This window comes from Pseudophryne corroboree, chromosome 6, assembly GCF_028390025.1.
Source record: "Pseudophryne corroboree isolate aPseCor3 chromosome 6, aPseCor3.hap2, whole genome shotgun sequence".
Lineage (NCBI taxonomy): Eukaryota > Metazoa > Chordata > Amphibia > Anura > Myobatrachidae > Pseudophryne > Pseudophryne corroboree.
In genome coordinates this window covers 589,024,681-589,052,411 of record NC_086449.1, presented here as the reverse complement: position 1 = coordinate 589,052,411, position 27,731 = coordinate 589,024,681, and the positions used below count along the sequence as shown (strand labels likewise).

General features: G+C 49.0%; 1 protein-coding gene across 2 annotated transcripts in view; it reads right to left on the bottom strand.

The window, feature by feature from the left end:
- F12 (coagulation factor XII) overlaps positions 1-27,731 on the bottom strand; it is a 114,626-nt gene that overhangs the window by 62,990 nt on the left and 23,905 nt on the right. The window contains exons 1-3 of one of the 2 annotated variants that reach the window (XM_063927985.1): positions 12,716-12,825; positions 12,324-12,360; positions 12,085-12,184 (exon numbers count right to left, since the gene is read on the bottom strand). In XM_063927985.1, coding sequence (XP_063784055.1) covers positions 12,085-12,184; positions 12,324-12,360; positions 12,716-12,775 — 197 coding nt within the window. In that variant the 5' untranslated portion in view covers positions 12,776-12,825. Of the gene's footprint in view, positions 1-12,084; positions 12,185-12,323; positions 12,361-12,715; positions 12,826-27,731 lie in introns of those variants that run through there. The other variant, XM_063927986.1, reaches the window with a different exon arrangement.

Below are 27,731 nucleotides of genomic sequence, written 5' to 3'. Positions count from 1 at the left end.
TGTAACACCTCCTTCATTGCCCTTAACAAGTAACGTGTGGCCCTAAAGGAAAATACGTTTGTTTCTTCACCGTCGACACTGGAGTCAGTGTCGTGTCTGTGTCTGTGTCGACCGACTGAGGTAAAAGGACGTTTTAACGCCCCTGACGGTGTTTGAGACGCCTGGACAGGTACTAATTGGTTTGCCGGCCGTCTCATGTCGTCAACCGACCTTGCAGCGTGTTGACATTATCACGTAATTCCTTAAATAAGCCATCCATTCCGGTGTCGACTCCCTAGAGAGTGACATCACCATTACAGGCAATTGCTCCGCCTTCTCACCAACATCGTCCTCATACATGTCGACACACACGTACCGACACACAGCACACACACAGGGAATGCTCTGATAGAGGACAGGACCCCACTAGCCCTTTGGGGAGACAGAGGGAGAGTTTGCCAGCACACACCAAAAACGCTATAATCATACAGGGACAACCTTTATATAAGTGTTTTTCCCTTATAGCATTTTAATATATATATACATATCGCCAAATAAGTGCCCCCCCTCTCTGTTTTAACCCTGTTTCTGTAGTGCAGTGCAGGGGAGAGCCTGGGAGCCTTCCCACCAGCATTTCTGTGAGGGAAAATGGCGCTGTGTGCTGAGGAGAATAGGCCCCGCCCCCTTTTCGGCGGGCTTCTTCTCCCGTTTTTCTGAGACCTGGCAGGGGTTAAATACATCCATATAGCCCCCAGGGGCTATATGTGATGTATTTTTAGCCAGAATAAGGTACTATCATTGCTGCCCAGGGCGCCCCCCCCAGCGCCCTGCACCCTCAGTGACCGCTGCTATGAAGTGTGCTGACAACAATGGCGCACAGCTGCAGTGCTGTGCGCTACCTTATGAAGACTGAAAAGTCTTCTGCCGCCGGTTTCTGGACCTCTTCACTTTTCGGCATCTGCAAGGGGGTCGGCGGCGCGGCTCCGGGACGAACCCCAGGGTGAGACCTGTGTTCCGACTCCCTCTGGAGCTAATGGTGTCCAGTAGCCTAAGAAGCCAATCCATCCTGCACGCAGGTGAGTTCACTTCTCTCCCCTAAGTCCCTCGATGCAGTGAGCCTGTTGCCAGCAGGACTCACTGAAAATAAAAAACCTAACAAAACTTTTACTCTAAGCAGCTCTTTAGGAGAGCCACCTAGATTGTACCCTTCTCGGCCGGGCACAAAAATCTAACTGAGGCTTGGAGGAGGGTCATAGGGGGAGGAGCCAGTGCACACCACCTGATCCTAAAGCTTTTACTTTTGTGCCCTGTCTCCTGCGGAGCCGCTATTCCCCATGGTCCTGACGGAGTCCCCAGCATCCACTAGGACGTCAGAGAAAAATAGCTACTATTTAGTATTTTGCGCTGGAGACTTGTTGGAATCATGATCAGTGTAGCTGTAGTCCAGCATATCAGCATTTGTGTGGTGTTAAACGGTAAACCAGTCCCATTAGCAACATGTCTCTTGTGCAGTCTTCTAATAGTGCTATATAAAGTTTAATTGTTTTATTACATATACTACTTTAATCATGTGCTGTACTTTGAAAAAAGTAACCACACTAAAGAGCACATTGAAAGTTAAATCACTTTTTCTGTTAGGAAGAGGTTATTTTGATGAAAAAGAACATAGGCTACAGTATATCCTCTTTCAAAGCCCTCACCGAGTCCTAGAGTTCCATAAATATAATCACATGTGATAAATGGTATCTGTTTGGCAGGTTGACTCTACTTAGGATGACCGTCACTAGGTCGACCACTATTGGTCGACATTGACATGGTCAACATGGACAAATGGTTGACACGTGACAGGTCAACACATGAAAAGGTAGACATGGCTTTTTAAAATAAATTTTTTTTAGATTTTTAACTTTTTCATACTTTACCATCCACGTGGACTACGATTGGGAATGGTAACCTGTGCAGAGTGCAGCGGTAGCGAAGCAAGGCACCTTGCCCGCAGCATGGCGAGCAAAGCTATACACTAATTGGGGCACCTGGTCATGTTACGGAAAAAATTACACCAAAAACAGTTAAAAAATCCATATCGACCTTTTCATGTGTCGACCTGTCCCGTGGCGACCATATTCATGTGTCGACTATTAGTCCATGTCGACCAATAGTGGTCAACCTAATGACTGTCGACCTTAACATGGTCGACCATTCATACCAGAACCGTGATAAATACCTTATAACATATTTACTGGAGCTAAAATGAAAGTTATGTATGAAGCTGTAAGTACACTCCTGAGCGTTCACATTTGTGTCATCTGCAATAATCTAAGCTAAAGGAAGCAACTGTTGTTAATTATCAGCCTGGAAAAGGTTAAAAGGTCGTTTCCAAACAATCTAGGGTCCACTATTCTACAATGAGAAAAATGATCTACACACAGAAAAAAATAACGACAGTTGGCATCATACCAGAAAATGTACCCAAAGATAAGACCGTACCATGGCCCTCATTCCGAGTTGATCGCTCGCTAGCTGCTTTTAGCAGCAGTGCACACGCTAGGCCGCCGCCCTCTGGGAGTGTATCTAAGCTTAGCAGAAGTGCGAACGAAAGGTTAGCAGGACTACTTGTAAAAATTGTCATGTAGTTTCTGAGCAGCTTCAAACCTACTCTTACCTTGCGATCGCTTCAGTCAGTTTAGTTCCTGCTTTGACATCACAAACACGCCCTGCGTTCGGCCAGCCACTCCCCCGTTTACCCAGACACGCCTGCATTTTTACCTGACACGCCTGCATTATTTAGCACACTCCCGGAAAACGGCCAGTTACCTCCCAGAAACGCCCCGTTACTGTCAATCACTCACCGATCAGCCGCTCGACCTTGTGTAAAAATGCATAGTTTTGTGTGAAAGTACTTCGCGCGTGCGTACTGCGGCCCGTACGCATGCGCAGAAGTGCCGATTTTTAGCCTGATCGCTGTGCAGCGAACAATGGCAGCTAGCGATCAACTCGGAATGAGGGCCAATGATCCATGGAATTGTAAATAAGCCACAGTCTATGTTAAATATCAGTCCTTTACTATCAGAAAAGATTTAGGGGTATATTCAATTGCTGTCGAAAACTGCCATCTGTCGAAAAGACGGCAGTTTTCGACTTTTTAAGGTCGAATCCTGATTCGACCTATTCAGAGCTTTTCGACAAGTCGAGGCATTCGACTTGTCGAAAAGCACGTGGATCGGCGGAATAGCTGCCGATCCACGTGTTGATGTCGAAAGCGGGGCCAAATCCGACAGGTTTTGGCCCCCTTTTCGACTATCTCAATCCGACATCAACATTATGTCGGAATGAGATGGACCCGGAGGAGGCGAGGGGGGGGGGGGGAGCCGCAGGGAAATGGGGGGACAGCCGGCGGGCATACAGGAGATCAGCGCTACGATCAGCGCTGCAGCTGGATGTCACTCACCCGCCCGACCTCAGGGCAGCTTCCACCCGGCTCCAGCACGCTGTTGGAGCCGGGTGGAAGCTGCCATGAGGTCGGGCGGCTGAGTGACATCCTGCTGCAGCGCTACGGTAGCGCTGATCGTAGCGCTGATGTCTCCTGTATGCACGCCGGCTGTCCCCCCAAGGCTCGCCCCCCTTCTCCTCCTCTGCGTCCCATCTTAATTCGACTTGAAAAAGTCGATTTAAGATGGGGATTGAATAGGGGTTGTCGGATCCATTCCGACAAATACATGTCGGAATGGATCCGACTTTAATAGAATATACCCCTTAACACTTATGTTTTTTTTTATGGGAAGGTAACTAGGACAAATATCCTACAAAAAAAAAAAGTTTTATGGTAAGAACTTACCCTTGTTAAAACTCTTTCTGCGAGGTACACTGGGCTCCACAAGTCTGGACAATGGGTGTAGAGTAGGATCTTGATCCGAGGCACCAACAGGCTCAAAGCTTTGACCTTCTTCCCAAGATGCATAGCGCTGCCTCCTATATCACCCCGCCTCCCAGCACAGGAGCTCAGTTTAGTTAACCAGCCCAATGCAGTAGCAGGAAAAGAGACGACAACGGTTAGTAGCACATACACCACACTCTCACGACAAGAGAAGTGTCAGAGGCTAATGCCATATCAACCCAAAGAAGCTAAGTGCGTCAGGGTGGGCGCCTTGTGGAGCCCAGTGTACCTCGCAGAAAGAGTTTTAACAAGGGTAAGTTCTTACCATAAAACTCGTTTTCTGCTGCAGGGTACACTGGGCTCCACAAGTCTGGACAATGGGGATGTCCTAAAGCAGTTCCTTATGGGAGGGGACGCACTGTAGCGGGCACAGGAACCCGGCGTCCAAAGGAAGCATCCTGGGAAGCGGCAGTATCGAAGGCATAGAACCTTATGAACGTGTTCCCTGAGGACCACGTAGCCGCCTTGCACAATTGATCAAGGGTAGGCACCACGTTGGGCTGCCCAAGAAGGTCCAACAGACCGAGTAGAATGGGCCGTAATGTGAACAGGAGCTGCCAGACCAGCCTTCACATAAGCATGCGCAATCACTATTCTGATCCACCTGGCCAGGGTCTGCTTGTGAGCAGGCCAGCCACGTTTGTGAAATCCAAACAAAACAAAGAGAGAATCAGACTTTCGAATAGAAGCAGTTCTCTTCACATAGATACGGAGAGCCCGTACCACATCCAAAGACAGCTCTTTGGGAGACAAATCAGGAGAGACAAAAGCTGGAACCACAATCTCCTGATTAAGGTGGAACGAAGAAACCACCTTAGGCAAATATCCGGGACGAGTCCTAAGAACCGCCCGGTCACGGTGAAAAATCAGATATGGAGAACTACAAAACAAGGCACCCAAATCCGACACTCTTCTAGCAGAGGCAATAACCAACAGAAACACCACCTTAAGGGAAAGCCACTTAAGGTCAGCTGAACCAAGAGGTTCAAATGGAGACTTTTGTAATGCCTCCAAAACCACCGACAAGTCCCAAGGAGCCACAGGCGGGACATAGGGAGGTTGGATACGCAACACACCCTGAGTGAAAGTATGAACATCAGGTAAAGTCGCAATTTTTCTCTGAAACCACACAGACAAGGCAGAAATATGAACCTTGAGTGAGGCCAGACGCAGGCCTAAATCTAGGCCCTGCTGTAGAAAAGCAAAATGTTTGGCTGTACTAAACTTGGAAGCGTCATAATGGTTAGATGCGCACCAAACAAAGTAGGAATGACAGACCCGATGGTAAATCCGAGCAGAAGCCGGTTTCCGGGCCCGCAACATAGTTTTAATGACCTCTTCAGAAAATCCCTTAGCTCTTAAGACGGAAGCTTCAAGAGCCACGCCGTCAAAGACAGCCGGCTAGGTCCTGGTAGACACAGGGGCCCTGAACAAGGAGGTCTGGGCGTTGTGGAAGTAGAAGTGCACGCTCTGACGATAGGCCTTGCAGGTCTGAGAACCAGTGCCGTCTGGGCCACGCCGGAGCTATGAGAAGCAGATTTCCTTTTTCTTGCTTGAACTTCCGAATTACCCTGGGCAGGAGTGACACCGGAGGGAACACGTACGGCAGCCGAAACCTCCACGGCACTGCCAGCGCATCCACGAATGCTGCTTGAGGATCCCTTGTCCTTGCTCCGAAGACTGGAACCTTGTGATTTTGTTGAGACGCCATCAGATCCACATCTGGAAGACCCCACCTTTCCACGATGAGTTGAAACACTTCTGGATGGAGGCCCCACTCGCTGGCATGCACGTCCTGACGACTGAGAAAGTCCGCTTCCCAATTCAGGACTCCCGGAATGAATATTGCCGATATTGCCGGTAGATGGCGTTCTGCCCAATGTAGAATCCGTGAGACTTCCTTCATTGCCAAACGGCTTCGAGTGCCGCCTTGATGATTTATGTAAGCCACTGTGGTGGCGTTGTCCGACTGTACTTGAACAGGACAGTTCTGAATCAAATGCTGGGCTAGGTTCAACACATTGAAGACCGCCCGCAATTCCAGAATGTTGATCGAGAGGAGAGATTCCTTCTTGGTCCACCGACCCTGCTAGGAGTGCTGCTCCAGCACCGCGCCTCAACCTCTTAGACTGGCAACTGTCGTCAACAGGACCCAGTTGGATATCCAGAAGGGACGGCCTCTGCACAATTGTCGGTCCTGGAGCCACCAGAGCAGCGACAGACGGACCTCCGGAGTCAAAGAGATCATTTGAGACCTGATCCGGTGAGGCAGGCCATCTCACTTGGCAAGAATCAGCTTCTGGAGGGGGCGAGAATGGAATTGAGCATACTCCACCATGTCGAATGCTGATACCATGAGGCCCAGTACCTGCATTGCCGAATGTATCAACACTTGCGGACGAGAAAGGAAGCAACGAATCCTGTCCTGAAGTTTTAGGACTTTCTCCTGAGACAAGAACAACCTCTAGTTTTGAGTGTCCAACAGCGCTCCCAGATGCACCATGCTCTGAGCAGGGACCAGGGAGGATTTCTTCCAGTTAATGAGCCACCCGTGGGCTTGTAGAAACCGGACTGTCATATCCAGATGACGCAGGAGAAGATCTGGGGAATTTGCCAGGATTAACAAGTCGTCGAGATACGGCAGTATCCTGACCCCTTGACGGCGGAGTACCACCGTCATCACCGCCATAACTTTGGTGAAGACTCGCGGAGCCGTTGTTAAACCAAAAGGTAACGCCCGAAACTGGTAATGGAGGTTGCCAATAGCGAACCTCAGGTATTGTTGATGTGACACTGCTATAGGAATATGCAGGTAGGCATCCTATATGTCCAGGGAGACCATGTAGTCCCCAGGTTCCAAGGCCAGAACTATAGAGCGAAGGGTTTCCATATGGAACTTGGAAACCTTCACAAACTTGTTCAGTGCCTTGAGGTTGAGAATGGGCCGGGAGGACCCATTCGGTTTCGGGACTAGAAACAGCGGAGAATAGTACCCCCGGCCCCTCTGAGCAAGAGGCACCTGTACTACGACTCCTGTATCCAGGAGGGTCTGTACCACCGAATGCAGAGTGTTTGCCTTTGTCTGGTCCGACGGGACGTCTATCTGGCAAAATCGATGAGGGGGTCGGTTTTTGAAGGCTATGGCGTAACCTCGAGTGACGACTTCCCGTACCCAGGCATCTGAAGTGGTCTTCAACCATTCCTGGGTATACCCTAGAAGCCGGCCCCCCACCCTGGGATCCCCCAGGGGGAGGCCTGCCCCGTCATGCAGCAGGCTTATCGGTCTTGGCTGCTGGCTGACGGGCAGCCCAGGCTCTTTTGGGCTTCGGCTTACCAGGTTTGGAAGTGCGGGCCTGCTTATGGTACGCCTGACTTTTTGCTTTACCTGAAGGACGAAAGGGGCGAAAGGACGTGCCTTTGGCCTTCGACACAGAAGGAGCTGTATTAGGCAGACAGGCAGTTTTGGCAGTAGCCAAGTCAGCCACTATCTTATTTAAGTCCTCCCCAAACAGAATATCCCCCTTGAAAGGGAGTACCTCCAGGGGTTTTCTAGAGTCCAGATCCACAGACCAGGATCTCACAATATCCTGCGAGCCAGGACTGACGTAGTAGAGGCCTTGGCTGCTAGGATACCGGCATCAGAAGCCGACTCTTTAATACAGCGAGAAACTGTGACAATATATGACAAGCATTGTCTAGCATGGTCAGAGGAGATTTCAGCTTCTAACTCCAAGGCCCATGCTTCAATAGCCTCTGCCGCCTATGTAGCTGCAATAGTAGGCCTTTGTGCAGCACCCGTGAGGGTGTAAATCGCTTTTAGACAACCCTCGACAGTTTATCCGTAGGCTCTTTTAGAGACGTGACGGTAGTGATAGGTAGAGCTGAGGAAGCCACCATCCTAGCCACATGTGAGTCTACTGGAGGAGGCGTTTCCCAATTCTTAGACAGCTCTGGCGCGAGGGGATAGCGAGCCAGCATCTTCTTTTGAGGCACAAACTTCGTACCCGGGCTTTGCCAGGGTTCCTGACGTATATCCACTAGGTGGTCAGAGTGAGGTAAAACTTGTTTAATCACCTTCTGACGCTTGAACCTATCTGGTTTCTTAGGAGGAACGGATGGCTCGGGATCATCCATAATCTGCAGAATTAACTTAATAGCCTCCAAAAGATCAGGAACATCCACATGTGAACTACCCTCCCCATCAGCCGTATCTGAGTCAGAACCTGTGGGGTCAGTGTATGTGCTGTCTTCATCAGACGAGATGTCAGTGACAGCAGTGGATTGTGAGGAGACGAGCGCTCGCTTAGAGGACCTCTTGGACTTAGGCGAGCATTGGTCAGACTTTTTAGTAGTCAGGGACTGGTTCAACTTCTTTAATTGAGCAGATAAATCGTCCGCCCACGGCGGGTTAGCTGCAGGGACCACATACGGTTGTACTGGCATTGGGGGTCCCATAGGGGGTGTTAGTTTATGAACTAGCATATGCAGAAGCGTGGAAAAAGCGGCCCAAGGAGGGTCAGTATGTGCCTCCGTTGCCACAGTCCCACTGGGGGGCAAGGAGCCCCCAGAACCAGAGCCCACAGCTGCTATATTCTCCCCACATGTGCCTGTGGCTTCAGCAACACCAGCAGTGTGTTCCGCCCCAGAACCGTTACCCTCAGAAGCAGACATGATATAACTTGCAGTATGAGGTAACACAGTACAATTATTAGCAGCACTATATCCCTAAACCCAAACCCCTGCGCAGTGTAGTCAGCACCAACAGAGATAAAGGAGAGATATGGTGACTAAATCACAGAGAAAAATACGTAATACAGTATATCTTTGTGAAAATCCTATATTAAATAACACCTGACGCACCAAGCCCCCTCAGGTTATAGAATATAGGGATAGCAAGTTGAGTGAAAGACACGAGATGGACACCACTCAGCTATCAATGCACACACAAATAGTCACAGTTTGTACAATGCAGAGGTTATTACAGACAATAATACTGCACTGGACTAGCTTACACAGCTATATAGTCAATAGATATAACACTACACAGTAAGAAACTGGATGGTGGCCCACCTCCCACTGACCTCGCCGGTTCGCGATAAAGACCGGGTTCCGCGAGCGAGACCCACTTACCACCTCCCGAAGCGTGGCCACGCGACCCTGGAGAGCCCCAGCCGTGTGTGTCTAACATGAAGAAAACCGGAGCCTCCGATGTAGGTACCCGGCAACCAGGGCTCGGGAGTGTACAGCGCCGCTGGGGAGAGCTGAAGCTGCAGCAGTGAATGTCACAAGACATTTACCACCGCTGCTGCCCTTGAAGGCTTCACTTTTTACCTCATAAAAAGCTTTTCTCAGGGCTGCTTGGAGCAGCCCCTCTGTTAAGTGCCTGCTTACTGCAGCACCAACTGACAAACTGAGCTCCTGTGCTGGGAGGCGGGGTGATATAGGAGGCGGCGCTATGCATCTTGGGAAGAAGGTCAAAGCTTTGAGCCTGTTGGTGCCTCGAATCAAGATCCTACTCTACACCCATTGTCCAGACTTGTGGAGCCCAGTGTACCCTGCAGCAGAAAGAACATTGCAGTACGGCTAAGGTCCGCAGAGTTACTTCTGAGCAGAATAAAAATATACATCCTGGCACAATGGGTCTGATTATGCGGCCGCAACTTCGATAGTGTCGCAACTGGGCAATTATCGGTAGACTACGCATGCGTTGCAGCCACAGTGTGCATGCACCAAGGTACTTCTACGATGCCGCTCGCAGTGAGGAATCAGTTGCACAGTGACTGACAGGAAGAGGTCATTTGGGAGAGGTAACAGGTGCATAGTGAGCGTTTTTGAGGCATGTCTTGGAATGCAACCTCGTATGCATAAAACATGGCATCAGCGTTGCAGCTCCTGCAGCCATTGGGGTCTGAAGTTGATGTTCCGCACATCTGCATTGCGGTTGCAATGGAGTACACAGTTGCTGAGAATTTTGCGATGGCTTCAGTGGGCATCTCTGTTCACTTGTGGGTGGCTGCTATACTTCGCATCGCAGTTCCGTCCAGTGCTCAAAGTGGAGTGGTATGCACCGATATGCCATACCGCCACTTCTGCACAGAGTGAGCCCAGCAACTATTCTGGGACTACAACTCCCACAATCCCCCAGCTTGGCACAGCTCGGGGAGCATTTTGGAAGCATGCTTCCTGTGGTGGCCGCGGATAGTCCCACGCTCATAGAGCTCCCACCCCTGGCTCCATATTTCACAATGACCCTGCTTTAGGCCTTAGCAATGACCCTGCTTCAGGCCTTAGCACCGATGACGGAGCTGCCCGCCAACCACAGCACTATGAGCACCACACCAAAGTCCCAGCTCTGCCCGCTGCCACCTTCCGAGATGTGTGACCGGACAAGCCAGAGATCTCCGTCCTGGCAGCGATACCCGCAGAGACTAAATCCACAAGCTTCCCCATCAGCTGCCAGAGGATACAGAGGAACTTGTGTTCACGGCGATGGACATCTCCCTCGACAGCCTATAGGTGAAAGGTGCAGGGTTGAGAGATGGGAGGATGTAGTTTGAGGTAGGGAAGTATATGGCTGATAGAGGAAAGAAGGGAGGGAGAGGTACATTAGGTGAGAGAGGGGGGGGGGGGGGGAAGGAGAGGCTATTAAATTACAAGACTGTACTTGTAAAACATAAACAATACTGCCGTGAGTTATATGGGAGTGGGTGAACATTGACCTTGGACTCTCCTAAAATGTTTCTGCAAGTTTCACTCCTCTAGCACAGAAACTTTTCTGTCACACAGTGTTTGAAATGCTTAGAAGTAGAGCAACGCGTTTACTCTTTAGTTAAATTGAACAAAACGCCCATCAAATCTTTCTGTATGCAAACCGAGGCTTACAGGGCAGATTGTATGTCGTGTGCACATGTGTTTGAGTGGCACAAAATATTTATTGATGGTCGTGAGGATGTAGTAGAGAGGATGTAGTAGATGAGGAACGTCCTGAAAGGCCTTGCACATCAAAAACAAATGAAAATGGGGAAACAAATTGAGAAAATTGTTCAAATCAACCGTCAACTCAGCATTTGAATGCTAGCAGAAATAGTAACCATCGACTAAGAAACTGTCAGGCGAGTTTTGCACCAAGATCTTAACATGACAAAAGTTTGTGCTAAGATTGATCCCAGGCTTCTCACTGCCGAGCAACACACCAGCCCACTGTGAAGCAGTTTTTGGCTGAGAACCAGATTGCAGTGCTAGAAGACCCTCCATACTCCCCATACCTAGCACCGTCTGACTTTTTTCTTTCCCTAAAGTCAAATCTGTACTCAAGGGAACCCGTTTTGCACCAGTTACTGAAGTAAAGATGAAAACGATGGAGCTGTTGAGACAGCTGACAGATAATGAGCTACAACATGGCTTTGACCAATGGAAAATAAGAATGCAGCGGTGTGTGGATGCAGAAGGGGAGTACATAGAAGGGGAATGGTGTTAAAATGTACTTAACATAATTTAACATAAACAATAGCATCAGTTTCATTATTTAATAGCCACCTTGCAATTTCACGCTACCTAAAGCTGTAAAGTCCCCTACACACAGCAGGATGTGTCCCCAATTGACACATCCCGAGCGGCATACATACTTGTCGAAGCCGGCAGTGACGATCAACGGCAGCGAGGATGGGGTATGGGTTAGGGATAGGGGGATAAACCAGGGACTGCATCACAGGTCCATGCCGAGTCCCTGTCACAGCATTGTCGGGGACCCGGAAGAAGATGATTTGCTGCTGCGATCAGTTCTGAATTACCCCCATGGTCCTGATACAAAACAAAAGTAAAAGAAGACTTTCTTCTTATCAACAACCTAGCTGACTTTTGGGGTGTAACACTGGTGCGGTTGTCCACAGAGATATCAGATTCAGGGCCTCACTGTGTCAGCATGTTACGTGAATATATGGTCCTTGCTTTGCATCTGTAACTTTGATCGGCATTGAAAATGTATATGTTCTGTTGCTATTATGTGTTCTGGCAAACCAAGCAAAGAGCTCGTGAGAGGTTAAGAGTAGGGGCAATGATTAGGTGGGTCCTGAAGAAGGCTGGGGAAGAGTTGAGCGGTACCAGCTGGAAAAGAAAAAGAATATGTACATAGTAGTCTGCTGTGTAATAGTCTACATAATAAACAACCTTACCATGGTCTGGGGCCGTGCTTTCCTCTTCTGATACAAGAGTAGTGTACCATGCGAGCATGATGAAAGGGGAAATGACACAGCTGGCCGCTCTCTGTTAGAACTGGGGGTTATACAAGAAGAAGCTGACGCATATCATTTTTGTAATAAGACTATGGCAAAAACTTTCACTCAGAGACACAGTTTACATAACAAAATGCAAAGCAATAACACGTCATAGCAACAAACTCAATTTGTCTCACCTAACCCAGATTTATGTTTCTGCTCTTCTTTCTTTTTCTGTAATAATAAATATATAAATGTAAAGGAATCCGAGTAGTTCCTGATGAAGCTGTATGTTTATAGTTATTCAAATCTGCTCCCCATCCAAGTTCCTACAGCTAGGAAAAGTACATTGACACAAAACTGGACTTTGCTGCTTAAGCACAGCATACATTTCTCCTAGTCCCTTCAGTAATGCTCCATATATTTATCTGCTATGATATATGCAATATACCAAAGATAATAATCTCATATTTGCAAGAACTGAGCAAGTTACTAGTTAGATTGTTCTAACATACACCTGATATCACATATAACTAAACAGCACTAATTGTTATACAGAAATTATATAACAATATTAGGAAATACTTACTGGTTTGGCCTGCACGATGACCAGTAAAACAAGCCAGCAGATGAGAAAGAGACGCTTCATGGTGTCTACACTATAAGCTTCTACGCTTACAGGTAAAAGACAAAGGTTAGGTTTGTCTTTGCAGGAAGCCTAAACTATGTTTGGGTAAAATAAAGGGCATTCACCCTTTACCTCTGCTTCACACTGCAGGTAGATGAAGGGGTGAAGGGCAGCCTTTTAGGTTTATCTGTCAGCAAAGTGCAACAATGTAATAAAATGGATACCTTTATATTATACCACATATTATATGAAGTGATAGCTTCAGCAGGTGTTAAATACTGCACCTGATTTCAGTCCAATAACTTTTTTGCCTGACTTGCGCATAAAATAAGAATTTACTCACCGGTAATTCTATTTCTCGTAGTCCGTAGTGGATGCTGGGAACTCCGTAAGGACCATGGGGAATAGCGGGCTCCGAAGGAGGCTGGGCACTCTAGAAAGATCTTTGACTACCTGGTGTGCACTGGCCCCTCCCACTACGACCCTCCTCCAAGCCTCAGTTAGGTACTGTGCCCGGACGAGCGTACACAATAAGGAAGGATTCTGAATCCCGGGTAAGACTCATACCAGCCACACCAATCACACCGTACAACTCGTGATATGAAACACAGTTAACAGTATGAAACAATAGAGCCTCTCAACAGATGGCTCAACAATAACCCGATTTAGTTAACAATAACTATGTACAAGTAATGCAGATAAACCGCACTTGGGATGGGCGCCCAGCATCCACTACGGACTACGAGAAATAGAATTACCGGAGAGTAAATTCTTATTTTCTCTAACGTCCTAGTGGATGCTGGGAACTCCGTAAGGACCATGGGGATTATACCAAAGCTCCCAAACGGGCGGGAGAGTGCGGATGACTCTGTAGCACCGAATGAGAGAACTCCAGGTCCTCCTCAGCCAGGGTATCAAATTTGTAGAATTTTGCAAACGTGTTTGCCCCTGACCAAGTAGCTGCTCGGTAAAGTTGTAAAGCCGAGACCCCTCGGGCAGCCGCCCAAGATGAGCCCACCTTCCTTGTGGAATGGGCATTGACAGATTTTGGCTGTGGCAGGCCTGCCACAGTATGTGCAAGCTGAATTGTACTACAAATCCAACGAGCAATAGTCTGCTTAGAAGCAGGAGCACCCAGCTTGTTGGGTGCATATAGGATAAACAGCGAGTCAGATTTTCTGACTCCAGCCGTCCTGGAAACATATATTTTCAGGGCCCTGACAACGTCTAGCAACTTGGAGTCCTCCAAATCCTTAGTAGCCGCAGGCACCACAATAGGCTGGTTCAGGTGAAACGCTGACACCACCTTAGGGAGAAACTGGTGACGAGTCCTCAATTCTGCCCTATCCATATGGAAAATCAAATAAGGGCTTTTACAAGACAAAGCCGCCAATTCTGATACTCGCCTGGCAGAAGCCAAGGCCAATAACATAACCACCTTCCATGTGAGATATTTCAGATCCACGTTTTTTAGTGGTTCAAACCAAAGTGATTTTAAGAAAACTCAACACCACGTTGAGATCCCAAGGTGCCACAGGAGGCACAAACGGGGGCTGACTATGCAGCACTCCTTTTATAAATGTCTGAACTTCAGGTACTGAAGCTAGTTCTTTTTTTTTTTTTTTTTTGAAAGAAAATCGACAGTGCCGAGATCTGTACCTTAATGGAACCCAATTTAAGGCCCATAGTCACTCCTGCTTGCAGGAAATGCAGAAATCGACCTAGTTGAAATTCCTCTGTTGGGGCCCTTTCGGCCTCACACCATGCAACATATTTTCGCCATATGCGGTGATAATGAGTTGCTGTAACCTCTTTCCTGGCTTTAGTAAGCGTAGGAATTACTTCCTCTGGAATACCCTTTTCCTTCAGGATCCGGCGTTCAACCGCCATGCCGTCAAACGCAGCCGCGGTAAGTCTTGGAACAGACAGGGCCCCTGCTGCCGCAGGTCCTGACTGAGTGGCAGAGGCCATGGGTCCTCTGATATAAATTCTTGAAGTTCTGGGTACCAAGCTCTTCTTGGCCATCCACGAGTATCGTTCTTACTCCTCGCCTTCTTATTATTCTCAGTACCTTTGGTATGAGAGGCAGAGGGGAGAACACCTAAACCGACTGGTACACCCACGGTGTTACCAGAGCGTCCATAGCTATCGCCTGAGGGTCCCTTGACCTGGAGCAATATCTTTTATAGCTTTTTGTTAAGGCGGGACGCCATCATGTCCACCTGTGGCCTTTCCCAATGGTGTACAATCCTATTGGAAGACTTCTGGAGGAAGTCCCCATTCTCCCGGGTGGAGGTCGTGTCTGTTGAGAAGATCTGCTTCCCAGTTGTCCACTCCGGGAATGAACACTGCTGACAGTGCTAACACATGATTTTCCGCCTATCGGAGAATCCTTGTGGCTTCTGCCATCGCCATCCTGCTTTTTGTGCCGCCCTGTTGATTACATGGGCGACTGCCGTGATGTTGTCTGATTGGATCAGTACCGGCTGGTTTTGAAGCAGAGGCCTTGCTGGCCTCAGGGCATTGTAAATGGCCCTCAGATCCAGAATATTTATGTGTAGGGAAATAACCTGACTTGACCAAAGTCCCTGGAAGTTTCTTCCCTATGTGACTGCCCCCCAGCCTCAAAGGCTGGAATCCATGGTCACTAGGACCTAGTCCTGTATGCCGAACCTGCGGCCCTCTTGAAGATGGGCACTCTGCAGCCACCACAGTAGAGATACCCTGGTCCTTGGAGACAGGGTTATCAGCCTATGCATCGGAAGATGCGATCCGGACCACTTGTCCAACAGGTCCCTCTGAAAAGTTCTTGTATGGAACCTGCCTAATGGGATTGCTTCGTAAGAAGCTACCATTTTTCCCAGGACTCGCGTGCAATGATGCACCGCTACCTATTTTGGTTTCAGGAGGTCTCTGACTAGAGATGACAACTCCTTGGCTTTCTCCTCCGGGAGAAACACTATTTCTGGTTTATGTCCAGAACCATCCCCAGGAACAGTAGACGTGTCATAGGAACCAGCTGTGACTTTGGACTGTTTAGAATCCACCTATGCTGTTGTAGCACTTTTCCAAAATAGTGCTACCCCGACTACCAACTGCTCCTTGGACCTCGCCCTTATAACGAGATTGTCCAATTACGGGATAATTACAACTCCCTTTTTTTTGAAGGAGTATCATCATTTCGGCCATTACCTTGATAAAACACCCTCGGTGCCATGTACAGTCCAAACGGCAGTGTCTGGACTTGGTAATGGTAATCCTGTACCACAAATCTGAGGTACTCCTGGCGAGGATGGTAAATGGGGACATGCAGGAAAGCATCCTTGATGTCCCGGGATACCATGTAATCCCCCTCGTCCAGGCTTGCAATAACCGCCCTGAGCGATTCCATCTTGAACTTGAATTTTTTTTATGTTCAAGGATTTTAAATATAAAATGGGTCACACCGAACCATGCGGTTTCGGTACCCCAACCCGTGTGGAATAGTAACCCCTTCCTTGTTGAAGTAGGGGCACCTTGAGTATTACCTGCTGGGAATACCGCTTATTAATTGCCTCTAGCACAGCCTCCCTTCTTGAGGGAGTTGTCAGCAAGGCATATTTTAGGAAACGGCTGGGGGGAGACATCTCTAATTCCAGCTTGTACCCCTGAAATACTACTTGGAAGAAACAGGGATCCACCTGTGAGCGAGCCCACTAATTGCTGAAATTTTTGAGGCGGCCCCCCACCGTACCTGGCTACACCTGTGGAGCACCCGCGTCATGGTGTGTACTCACAGGAGGCGGGGGAAGAATCTTGATTCTGGGAACAGGCTGACTGGTGCAGCTTTTTCCCTCTACCCTTTTCTCTGTACAGAAAGGAAGCGCCATTTGACCCGCTTGCTTTTCTGAAGCCGAAAGGACTGTACCTTTTTCTGTGAGGAAACCAGAGGTAAAATTATTTCTTCCCAGCAGTTGCTGTGGATACGAGGTCCCAGAGACCATCCCCAAATAATTCCTCACTCTTATAAGGCTCTCTATGCGCTTTTTAAGTCAGCATCACCTGTCCAGTGACAGGTCTCTAATACCCTCCTGACAGAATGGACATTACATTTATTTTGGATGCCAGCCGGCAAAATATCCCTCTGTGCATCCCCCATATATAAGACAACGTCTTTAATATGTTTTTATGTTTGCCAACTATTATCCCTGTTTGACAGGGTCACCAACCACGCTGCAGCAGCACTATCTGCAGGTCTCAGTCTAGTACCTGAGTGTGTAAATACAGACTTCAGGATAGCCTCCTGTTTTTTTTTTTTATCAACAGGTACCTATTAAAGTGGCCGTATCCTAAGACGGCAGTGCCACCTTTTTTGACAAACGTGTGAGCGCCTTATCCACCCTAGGGGATATCTCCCAGCGTAACTTATCCTCCTGGCGGGAAAAGGTACGCCATCAGTAACTTTTTATAAATTACCAGTTTCTTAACGGGGGAACCCACGCTTTTCACACACTTCATTTATTCATCTGATGGGGGAACAAAACACTGCCTGTTTTTTCTCCCCAAACCTAAAACCCATTTATAGAGGTTAAAGTCAGAAATGTATAACACATTTTTTATTGCCGGGATCAAGTCACGGATTGGATTGTGTATATGTCTCCACCTTGTCGACACTGGAGTCAGACTCCGTGTCGACATCTGTGTCTGCCATCTGAGAGAGCGGGCGTTTTTGAGCCCCTGATGGCCTTTGAGACGCCTGGGCAGGCGCGGGCTGCGAAGCCGGCTGTCCCACAGCTGTTACGTCATCCACCCTTTTATGTAAGGAGTTGACACTGTCGGTTAATACCTTTTACCTCTCTATCCACTCTGGTGTCGGCCCCACAGGGGGCGACATCACATATATCGGCCTCTGTTCCGTCACCATATAAGCCTCCTCATTCAACATGTCGACACAGCCGTACCGACACACCGCAGACACACAGGGAATGCTCTAAACGAGGACAGGACCCACAAAAGCCCTTTGGGGGGACAGAGTGAGAGTATGCCAGCACACACCAGAGCGCTATATACTGCAGGGACTAACTGAGTTATGTCCCCTATAGCTTTATATCTATATATATATAATGTATACTGCGCCTAAATTTAGTGCCCCCTCTCTCTTTTTTTAACCCTTGTAGACTGCAGGGGAGAGCCAGGGAGCTTCCCTCCAACGGAGCTGTGAGGGAAAATGGCGCCAGTGTGCTGAGGAGATAGGCTCCGCCCCATTTTCGCGGCCTATTCTCCCGTTTTTTATGGACTTCTGGCAGGGGTATTTACCTCATATATAGCCCCTGGGGCTATATATTGAGGTATTTTTGCCAGCCAAGGTGTTTTTATTGCTGCCTCAGGGCGCCCCCCCCCAGCGCCCTGCACCCTCAGTGACCGGAGTATGAAGTGTGTGAGAGGAGCAATGGCGCACAGCTGCAGTGCTGTGCGCTACCTTGGTGAAGACTGAGTCTTCATGCCGCCGATTTTCCGGACCATCTTCTTGCTTCTGGCTCTGTAAGGGGGACGGCGGCGCGGCTCCGGGACCGAACATCAAGGCTGGGCCTGCGGTCGATCCCTCTGGAGCTAATGGTGTCCAGTAGCCTAAGAAGCCCAATCCGGCTGCAAGCAGGCGAGTTCGCTTCTTCTCCCCTTAGTCCCTCGCTGCAGTGAGCCTGTTGCCAGCAGGTCTCACTGAAAAGAACAAATTCTAAGACTATAACTTTCTAAGAGCTCAGGAGAGCCCCTAGTGTGCATCCAACCTCGGCCGGGCACGAAATCTAACTGAGGCTTGGAGGAGGGTCATAGTGGGAGGGGCCAGTGCACACCAGGTAGTCTAAGATCTTTCTAGAGTGCCCAGCCTCCTTCGGAGCCCGCTATTCCCCATGGTCCTTACGGAGTTCCCAGCATCCACTAGGACGTTAGAGAAATGTGTCTTATATTTTGATAGCACACTTTCACTAAGGGGGTCATTCTGACCCGATCGCACGCTGTTTATCGCAGCGGTGCAATCGGGTCAGAACTGCACATGCGCCGGCACATGCCAGACGGCCGAAGGGCATCGCTGTGCTATGACCGCCTCTGCCTGATTGACAGGCAGAGGCAGTCGCTGGGTGGGGCGTGGCACGGCGGCGTTTGGCCGCCGTTTTGTGGGCGCAGGCATGGCCGGACCGTGCGGGGGACTGGCCGCAGCGGCTGAGTGACGCCACACGCAGCCGCTGCGGGCCAGGGAGCGACGAGTAGCTCCCGGCCAGCACGCTAAAGCTGCGCTGGCCGGGAGCTACTCCTAAAGTGCAAAAGCATCGCCACTGTCTGATGCTTTTGCGCTTCTGCAGGGGGGGGGGGGGGGGGACCGGCACTGACATGCAGGGCACGTCAGTGGTCATGATCGCATTTCTTTGCAGGGCTACGATCAACTCTGAATCTCCCCCTAAGTGCAGAATAACGCAAAACATTTTGTGTCAGCTTTGCACATGTAAGGATGTAAAGTATATATAGGTAAGTATATATGTAAGGGACATATTTTATCACAATACACATTTTAATGCTTATGGGATAAATATTTTTTTAGTAAATTTGTAATGTGAAAATTAATAGACAGCATTTTAGAAGCTTTAGTAAATTTACCCCTTTGTATATGCGTGCACGTCAGATGGTGCATGCATCACTGGGAGGGGGGGGGCAACGGAGGGGGATCTGGATGCTCCCCCTCTGTAATGGGGAGTACACACATACCAATGTGTACAGAGATGTGTGCTGAGCGATCTAGCACAGAACGCTCTGCACACATCTCTCCGCCGCTCAACAAACAGCACGATGTGTGCTGAGCGAGGGAGGGGGGAATGCTCTCTTCACCCAGCAGTGAAGTGAGCGATCTAACTAGATTTGCAATTACTAGCCTGCTAGATTTGCTAGACTAGCCTGCAATCTAGAGTAAGGGCTATGGGGCATACACACAGAAATATGTGTGCTTCATTCCTAAGTAATCTAGTCGGATTGCTTAGAATTTAAGCACACATTGCTATGTGCGTACCCCCCTTAAGAATTTAAGAGACAGAAGCCCATAGGCTGCTTACACCCAAGTGCTGGTACACCAAAATAAGGGAGGAAACTGACGTGGGGATTTTGGCGTAACCAGCACTGGGCATTGGCAGCCTGTGCTGCTGGAACCATAGATATGATCCCCACATCATAGGGGTTTCCCACCACCACTGTTATTCCACACAGCCACAGGTCAGTTGGTATCAGGTCTGGCTTTCCCAGGTGACTTAGACCGCAAAAAAATGTGCAAGACCCCCCTGAGTATAACCAGCCCTGTGCCAATCCCTGTACCCTGGGGCTGTGAGCAGGGATGGATCGGCCATACGGCTCACCAAGAACAATCCTGGTAGGCCAAAGTGTCTGTGGGGCCTGTTTTATGTCTTGTCATGTGGCCCCAGCCCACACATGACAGGCAGCCCACCACACTCAGTACACTGCATTGTCCTCATTCATTCTGTTATTCCATCTCTGCAGTACAGCAACTCCACCATCCAGTGATGCTGCCATGGCTACATGGTACAGTATGTTATACTGTACCCACTGGCGTTTCTATTTTTAAAATACTCACCCCTCCGAAGTCCAGCGCCGGCATCCGCAGCGCTGTTAGAACACAGTGAAAATGGTTCAGCTGCCATTTTCACGGAGTTCTGTGCATGCGCAGTACAGAAATCTCAGGGAAAATGGCCGCCACGCCATTTTCCTGAAGATCTGTGCATGCACTGTAGAGTCTGAGCCTTCTGGTGCTCAGACTCTACAGCGGTCCGGGCAGAGAGGAGGGGGCCCGAACGGAGGAGGCTGAACACGGGCCTCCTCCTCTCTTAAAACGCCCCTGACTGTACCTCTTGTGCTGCCCATGTCAGGCCACTTCTACACAATAGTACAGGGCCACTTTTAGTTCCTAATCAGCCCCTGGTCTCATACACAGTGGCAGCAAAGACGCAAGGAAAGCTGCATACAATCAGGCCCCATAAGGAGTTATCCCACCCCACCCCACCCTCAGTAGACCCCACCCCCTCATCAGACCACACCTCCATTAAGGCTGCTTCCAAAAATGTCCCCGTCTGGTTTTCCATCCCAATCCGCCCCTGGCTGCAAGTACTGGGATAGAATAATTTAGATAACTTTAGATAAAATCTCATTTATCTTTGGAAAACTACAGATACTAGCATGGACTGTCACAGTCAATTGGCACTTGTAGAACCACAAGTGCCAGTTTACCTTAGCACTAGGGATAGCTAGTACCTGTAGTTCGCCAAAGTAAAAGCAAAAACAGAAGCAGTTTAATTTTAAACATTTGAATAAATTAACAATTTTAGTCATCTTTTAATTTAGATTTAATTGGTCTCATTGTCCATTACCTGATCTTATTGTCCATTTCCTGGTCTCATTGGCCCTCATTCCGAGTTGTTCGCTCGGTAATTTTCTTCGCATCGCGGCGATTTTCCGCTATTTGCGCATGCGCAATGTTCGCACTGCGACTGCGCCAAGTAAATTTGCTAAGAAGTTTGGTATTTTACTCACGGCATTACGAGGTTTTTTCTTCGTTCTGGTGATCGTAATGTGATTGACAGGGAGTGGGTGTTTCTGGGCGGAAACTGGCCGTTTTATGGGAGTGTGTGAAAAAACGCTGCCGTTTCTGGGAAAAACGCGGGAGTGGCTGGAGAAACGGGGGAGTGTCTGGGCGAACGCTGGGTGTGTTTGTGACGTCAAACCAGGAACGAAACTGACTGAACTGATCGCAGTGGCAGAGTAAGTCTCGAGCTACTCAGAAACTGCTTAGAAATTTCTATTCGCAATTTTGAGAATCTTTAGTTCGCAATTTTGCTAAGCTAAGATTCACTCCCAGTAGGCGGCGGCTTAGCGTGTGCAATGCTGCTAAAAGCAGCTTGCGAGCGAACAACTCGGAATGAGGGCCCTTGTCCTAAAGTAAGGCCTAATTCAGACTTGTCCGCTATGCCGATGTTTTCGCAAATAAGCGGTTGTCAGCAAACTGCACATGCGCTGCGATCGCACTGTGCATGTGTAAAGGCAGCTTTGCGATTCCGCTTGCAGTGTGGATTTCTTTGCAGAGTGATTGACAGGTAGTGACCGCTTGGGGGTGGTAACAGGCACTGGCAGCAAAAACGCAAGCGTGTCATGGCCGTTTTTTGGGGTGTGTCTCTGACATCAGATGCGATCATTATGCAGAGAAATATGACGCTTGTGTAACTACTGCTGTGGCCAGTCTGCATAGCATAGATCTAGTCGATGTTCCCCGTTGTGTATAGCCTGCAATGTGTACACAGCTGCGAATGGGTATGTGGTCGATCTAGGAAGCAACTATTTTCATTTCTGGGCGGCAGTTTCACATTAGCAGTTCTGAAGCCTAGAAAATCGCAATTGCAAATACATTAGCATACAACTCTGAATTAGGGCTGTATGCAAAACATACAAATACCTGTAAAGAAAAAAATCTCTCCCACAACGCCAATAAAAAGCGTCAGTGCTGGATACAAATTGGAGTGGACCCCATGTGTTTTTTCTTTGTTTCAAACTACAGTTCCCAGGTAAGCTTACCTACCGGTAAATCCTTTTCTCGTAGTCCGTAGAGGATGCTGGGGTCCACATTAGTATCATGGGGTATAGACGGGTCCACTAGGAGCCACTTTAAGAGTTTGAGAGTGTGGGCTGGCTCCTCCCTCGATGCTCCTCCTACCAGACTCAGTCTAGAAACTGTACCCGAGGAGACGGACATCTTCGAGAGAAGTATTATACACAGATAGTGGCGAGATTCACACCACCTTACACAGCAAGGCAAACCAAGCTAACTAGCTTGAAACTCAGCAACAGCTGAAACATTACTAAACCGAGTAACCAGGTCGTACTGAACCAGATAACCACTGCAAGATAACAAAGCGCTGGGCGGGCACCCAGCATCCTCTACGGACTACGAGAAAAGGATTTACCGGTAGGTAATTAAAATCCTATTTTCTCTTACATCCTAGAGGATGCTGGGGTCCACATTAGTACCATGGGGATGTACCAAAGCTCCCAGAACGGGAAGGAGAGCGCGGAGGCTCCTGCAGAACTGATTGACCAAACTTTAGGTCCTCAGAGGCCAAAGTATCGAACTTGTAGAACTTAGCAAACGTGATCGACCCTGACCAAGTAGCCGCTCGGCAAAGCTGTAAAGCCGAGACACCCCGGGCAGCCACCGAGGAAGAACCCACCTTACGAGTAGAGTGGGCCTTAACAGATTTTGGACACGGCAATCCTGCCATAGAATACGCATGCTGGATAGTGAACCTGATCCAGCGAGAGATCGTCTGCTTAGAAGCAGGACACCCAATTTTCTTGGGATCATACAGGACAATCAGAGAGTCCGATTTTCTGTGACGAGCCGTCCTCTTCACATGGATCTTCAAAGCCCTCACAACATCCAAGGACTTTGATGTAATTGAGGAGTCAGTAGCTACTGGCACCACAATAGGTTGGTTGATATGAAAAGCCGACACAACCTTCGTAAGGAACTGCTGACGCGTCCGGAGCTTAGCTCTATCGTTATTGAAGATTAAAGAGGTGCTTTTGTAAGACAAAGCTCCCAATTCCGACACACGTCGAGCAGAAGCTAAGGCCAACAAAGTGACAGCCTTCCACGTGAGAAACTTGACCTCAGCTTCCTGTAAAGGCTCAAACCAAGCCAATGAGATTGCAGGAACTGCAACACCACGGTCAGATCCCAGGGTGCCGTCAGCGCCACAAAGGGAGGCTGGATGTGCAGAACCCCTTTCAAAAAGGTCTGAACCTCAGGGAGGGCAGCCAATTGTTTCTGGAAGAAAATGGATAAAGCCGAAATCTTGACCTTTATGGATCCCAAATGTAGGCCCATATCCACACCTGCTTGCAGAAAGAGGAGAAACCGTCCAAGTTGAGACTCCGCCGTAGGAAAGTTCTTGGATTCACCCCAAGACACATATTTTTTCCAAAAGCGATGGTAATGCTTAGACGTTACCCATTTCCTAGCCTGTATCAGGGTAGGAATAACTTTGCTCAGAATACCCTTTCGGGCTAAGATCTGGCGTTCAACCGCCATGCCGTCAAACGTAGCCGCGGTAAGTCTTGATAAGCGAACGGCCCCTGTTGTAGAAGGTCCTCTCGAAGAGGAAGAGGCCACGAATCTTCCAGCAGTAAGTCCAGAAGATCCGCGTACCAAGCTTGCCTTGGCCAGTCCAGAGCAATGAGAATTGCCTGAACTCTTGTTCTCTTCATGAGTTTTAGAATTCTTGTAATGAGTGGAAGTGGAGGGAACACATACACCGACTTGAACACCCACAGAGTTACCAGGGCATCTACCGCCACTGCTTGTGGGTCTCTCGACCTGGAACGTGCTCCGAAGTTTCTTTTTGAGACGTGAGGCCATCATGTCTATTTGAGGCACACCCCAACGACTGGTCACGTCTGTGAACACTTCCAGATAGACGCCCCATTCTCCTGGATGGAGATCGTTTCTGCTGAGGAAGTCCGCTTTCCAGTTGTCCACTCCTGGAAGGAAGATCGCCGACAACGCCAAAGCGTGCCTTTCTGCCCAGAGGAGGATTCTTGTTACCTCTGACATTGCAGCTCTGCTCTTTGTTCCTCCCTGTCGGTTTATGTAGGCCACCGCCGTTACATTGTCCGACTGTACTTGAATGGCCCGATCTTGTAGAAGATGCGCCGCTTTGTTTATTGGAAGAATGGCTTCCAGATTTGACCATCTTCCTTGGAAGGTTTCCCCCCGGGTGACCGCTACCCAACCTTTGAGACTTGTATCCGTGGTTAGAAGGATCCAGTTCTGAACTCCAAACCTGCGGCCCTCCAGAAGGTGAGGCATTTGTAGCCACCAGAGGAGCGAAATCCTTGTCTTCGGTGAGAGACGTATCCTCTGGTACATGTGCAGATGAGATCCCGACCATTTGTCTAGGAGATCCAGCTGGAAGGGTCGAGCCCGGAATCTTCCGTACGGGAGAGCCTCGTAGGAGGCAACCATCTTCCCCAGAGGCGAATGCACTGATGAACCAATACCCGGGCAGGCTTCAAGACATCCCGGACCATTGATTGTATCACCAACGCTTTCTCTACAGGTAGAAACACCCTCTGCACTTCCGTGTCGAGGATCATCCCCAGGAAAGACAATCTCCTTGTCTGCTCCAAATGTGACCTTGGAAGGTTCAGGATCCAACCGTGATCCCTGAGCAGTCGAGTCGTGAGAGCAATGGACTGCAACCACTTCTCCCTGGACAATAACTTTATCAGCAGATCGTCCAGGTATAGAATTATATTCACACCCTGCTTGCGGAGGAGAACCATCATCTCTGCCATCACTATGGTGAACACCATCGGTGCCGTGGAGAGGCCAAATGGCAGTGCCTGGAACTGATAGTGACAGCCTAACAGTGTGAATTGGAGATAAGCCTGATGCGGCGGCCAAATCAGAATGTGGAGGTACGCATCCTTGATATCCAGGGATACCAGAAACTCCAACTCCTCCAGACCTGAGATCACCGCTTTCAGAGACTCCATTTTGAATTTGAACTCCCTCAGATAGGGGTTCAACAATTTCGAATTCAAATTTGGCCTGACCGAACCATCGGTTTCGGTACCACGAAAAGGTTCGAACAGTAACCCTTGTTTTGCATCTGAGGTGGAACTGGTACAGTGACCTGTGACTTTCCAATTTTTGGATGGCTTACTGTAGGATAGCCCTGTCTGCCAGCAAAGGGAATCGGAGAGGCGAGAGTTCTTGAAACTCCAGCCTGTACCCGTGGGACACAATACCCTGAACCCAGGCCGGACGATACCCAAACGAGGCTGAACCATCTGAGCCTCGTCCCCAACGGCCCTTCCTCCAGGCCATGCGGACCGTCATGCTGAGGGTTTTGATGTACCAGAAGCAGGCGTCTGGTCCTGGGAAACTGCAGTAGCAGGTTTTTTTTATTTTGCCCGACCTCCTCTAAAGAAGGTGTTAGACGGCTTGGTGGTTTTTTCTTTTCTTATTGGTCCGAAAGGACTGTGACATAGCTGAAGAAAAGAATTTCTTCGTAGCAGGCGCAGTTGAGGGAAGAAAAGGTGACTTACCCGCCGTTGCCATGGAAATCCACGCATCCAACGCTTCCCCAAATAGAGCCTGACCTGTGCAGGGTAGGTTCTCCACACCTCTCCTGGATTCCGCGCTGGCAGACCATTGGCGTAGCCAGAGTCATCTGCGAGCTGAGACAGACATAGAAGATATCGCTGCAGCCATCAAACCCAGGTTTTTCATGTATTCCACCATAAATCTTGCAGAATCCTGTATGTTACGTAAAAAATAAGATTTTACTCACCGGTAAATCTATTTCTCGTAGTCCGTAGTGGATGCTGGGAACTCCGTAAGGACCATGGGGAATAGTGGCTCCGCAGGAGACTGGGCACAATTAAAGAAAGCTTTAGGTCACCTGGTGTGCACTGGCTCCTCCCACTATGACCCTCCTCCAAGCCTCAGTTAGGACACTGTGCCCGGACGAGCTGACATAATAAGGAAGGATTTTGAATCCCGGGTAAGACTCTTACCAGCCACACCAATCACACTGTACAACTCGTGATACAATACCCAGTTTAACAGTATAAAAACAACTGAGCCTCTCAACAGATGGCTCAACAATAACCCTTTAGTTAACAGTAACTATGTACAAGTATTGCAGACAATCCGCACTTGGGACGGGCGCCCAGCATCCACTACGGACTACGAGAAATAGATTTACCGGTGAGTAAAATCTTATTTTCTCTGACGTCCTAGTGGATGCTGGGAACTCCGTAAGGACCATGGGGATTATACCAAAGCTCCCAAACGGGCGGGAGAGTGCGGATGACTCTGCAGCACCGAATGAGAGAACTCCAGGTCCTCCTCAGCCTGGGTATCAAATTTGTAGAATTTTGCAAACGTGTTTGCCCCTGACCAAGTAGCAGCTCGGCAAAGTTGTAAAGCCGAGACCCCTCGGGCAGCCGCCCAAGATGAGCCCACCTTCCTTGTGGATTGGGCTTTTACTGATTTAGGATGCGTCAGTCCAGCCGCAGAATGCGCCTGCTGAATTGTGCTACAAATCCAGCGAGCAATAGTCTGCTTAGAAGCAGGAGCACCCAGCTTGTTGGGTGCATACAGGATAAATAGCGAGTCAGTTTTCCTGACTCCAGCCGTCCTGGAAACATAAATTTTCAAGGCCCTGACTACGTCCAGTAACTTGTAGTCCTCCAAGTCCCTAGTAGCCGCAGGCACCACGATAGGTTGGTTCAAGTGAAAAGCTGATACCACCTTAGGAAGAAACTGGGGACGAGTCCTCAATTCTGCCCTATCCATATGGAAAATCAGATAAGGGCTTTTACATGACAAAGCCGCCAATTCTGACACACGCCTGGCCGAAGCCAAGGCCAATAACATGACCACTTTCCACGTGAGATATTTTAGATCCACGGTCTTAAGTGGCTCAAACCAATGTGATTTTAAGAAACTCAACACCACGTTGAGATCCCAAGGTGCCACTGGAGGCACAAACGGGGGCTGAATATGCAGCACTCCCTTCACAAACGTCTGAACTTCAGGCAATGAAGCCAGTTCTTTCTGGAAGAAAATCGACAGAGCCGAGATCTGTACCTTAATGGAGCCTAATTTCAGGCCCATAGTCACTCCTGTTTGTAGGAAATGCAGAAATCGACCTAGTTGAAATTCCTCTGTTGGGGCCTTTTCGGCCTCACACTAAGCAACATATTTCCGCCATATGCGGTGATAATGCTTTGCAGTTACATCTTTCCTGGCTTTAATCAGCGTAGGAATGACTTCCTCCGGAATGCCCTTTTCCTTCAGGATCCGGCGTTCAACCGCCATGCCGTCAAACGCAGCCGCGGTAAGTCTTGGAACAGACAGGGCCCCTGCTGCAGCAGGTCC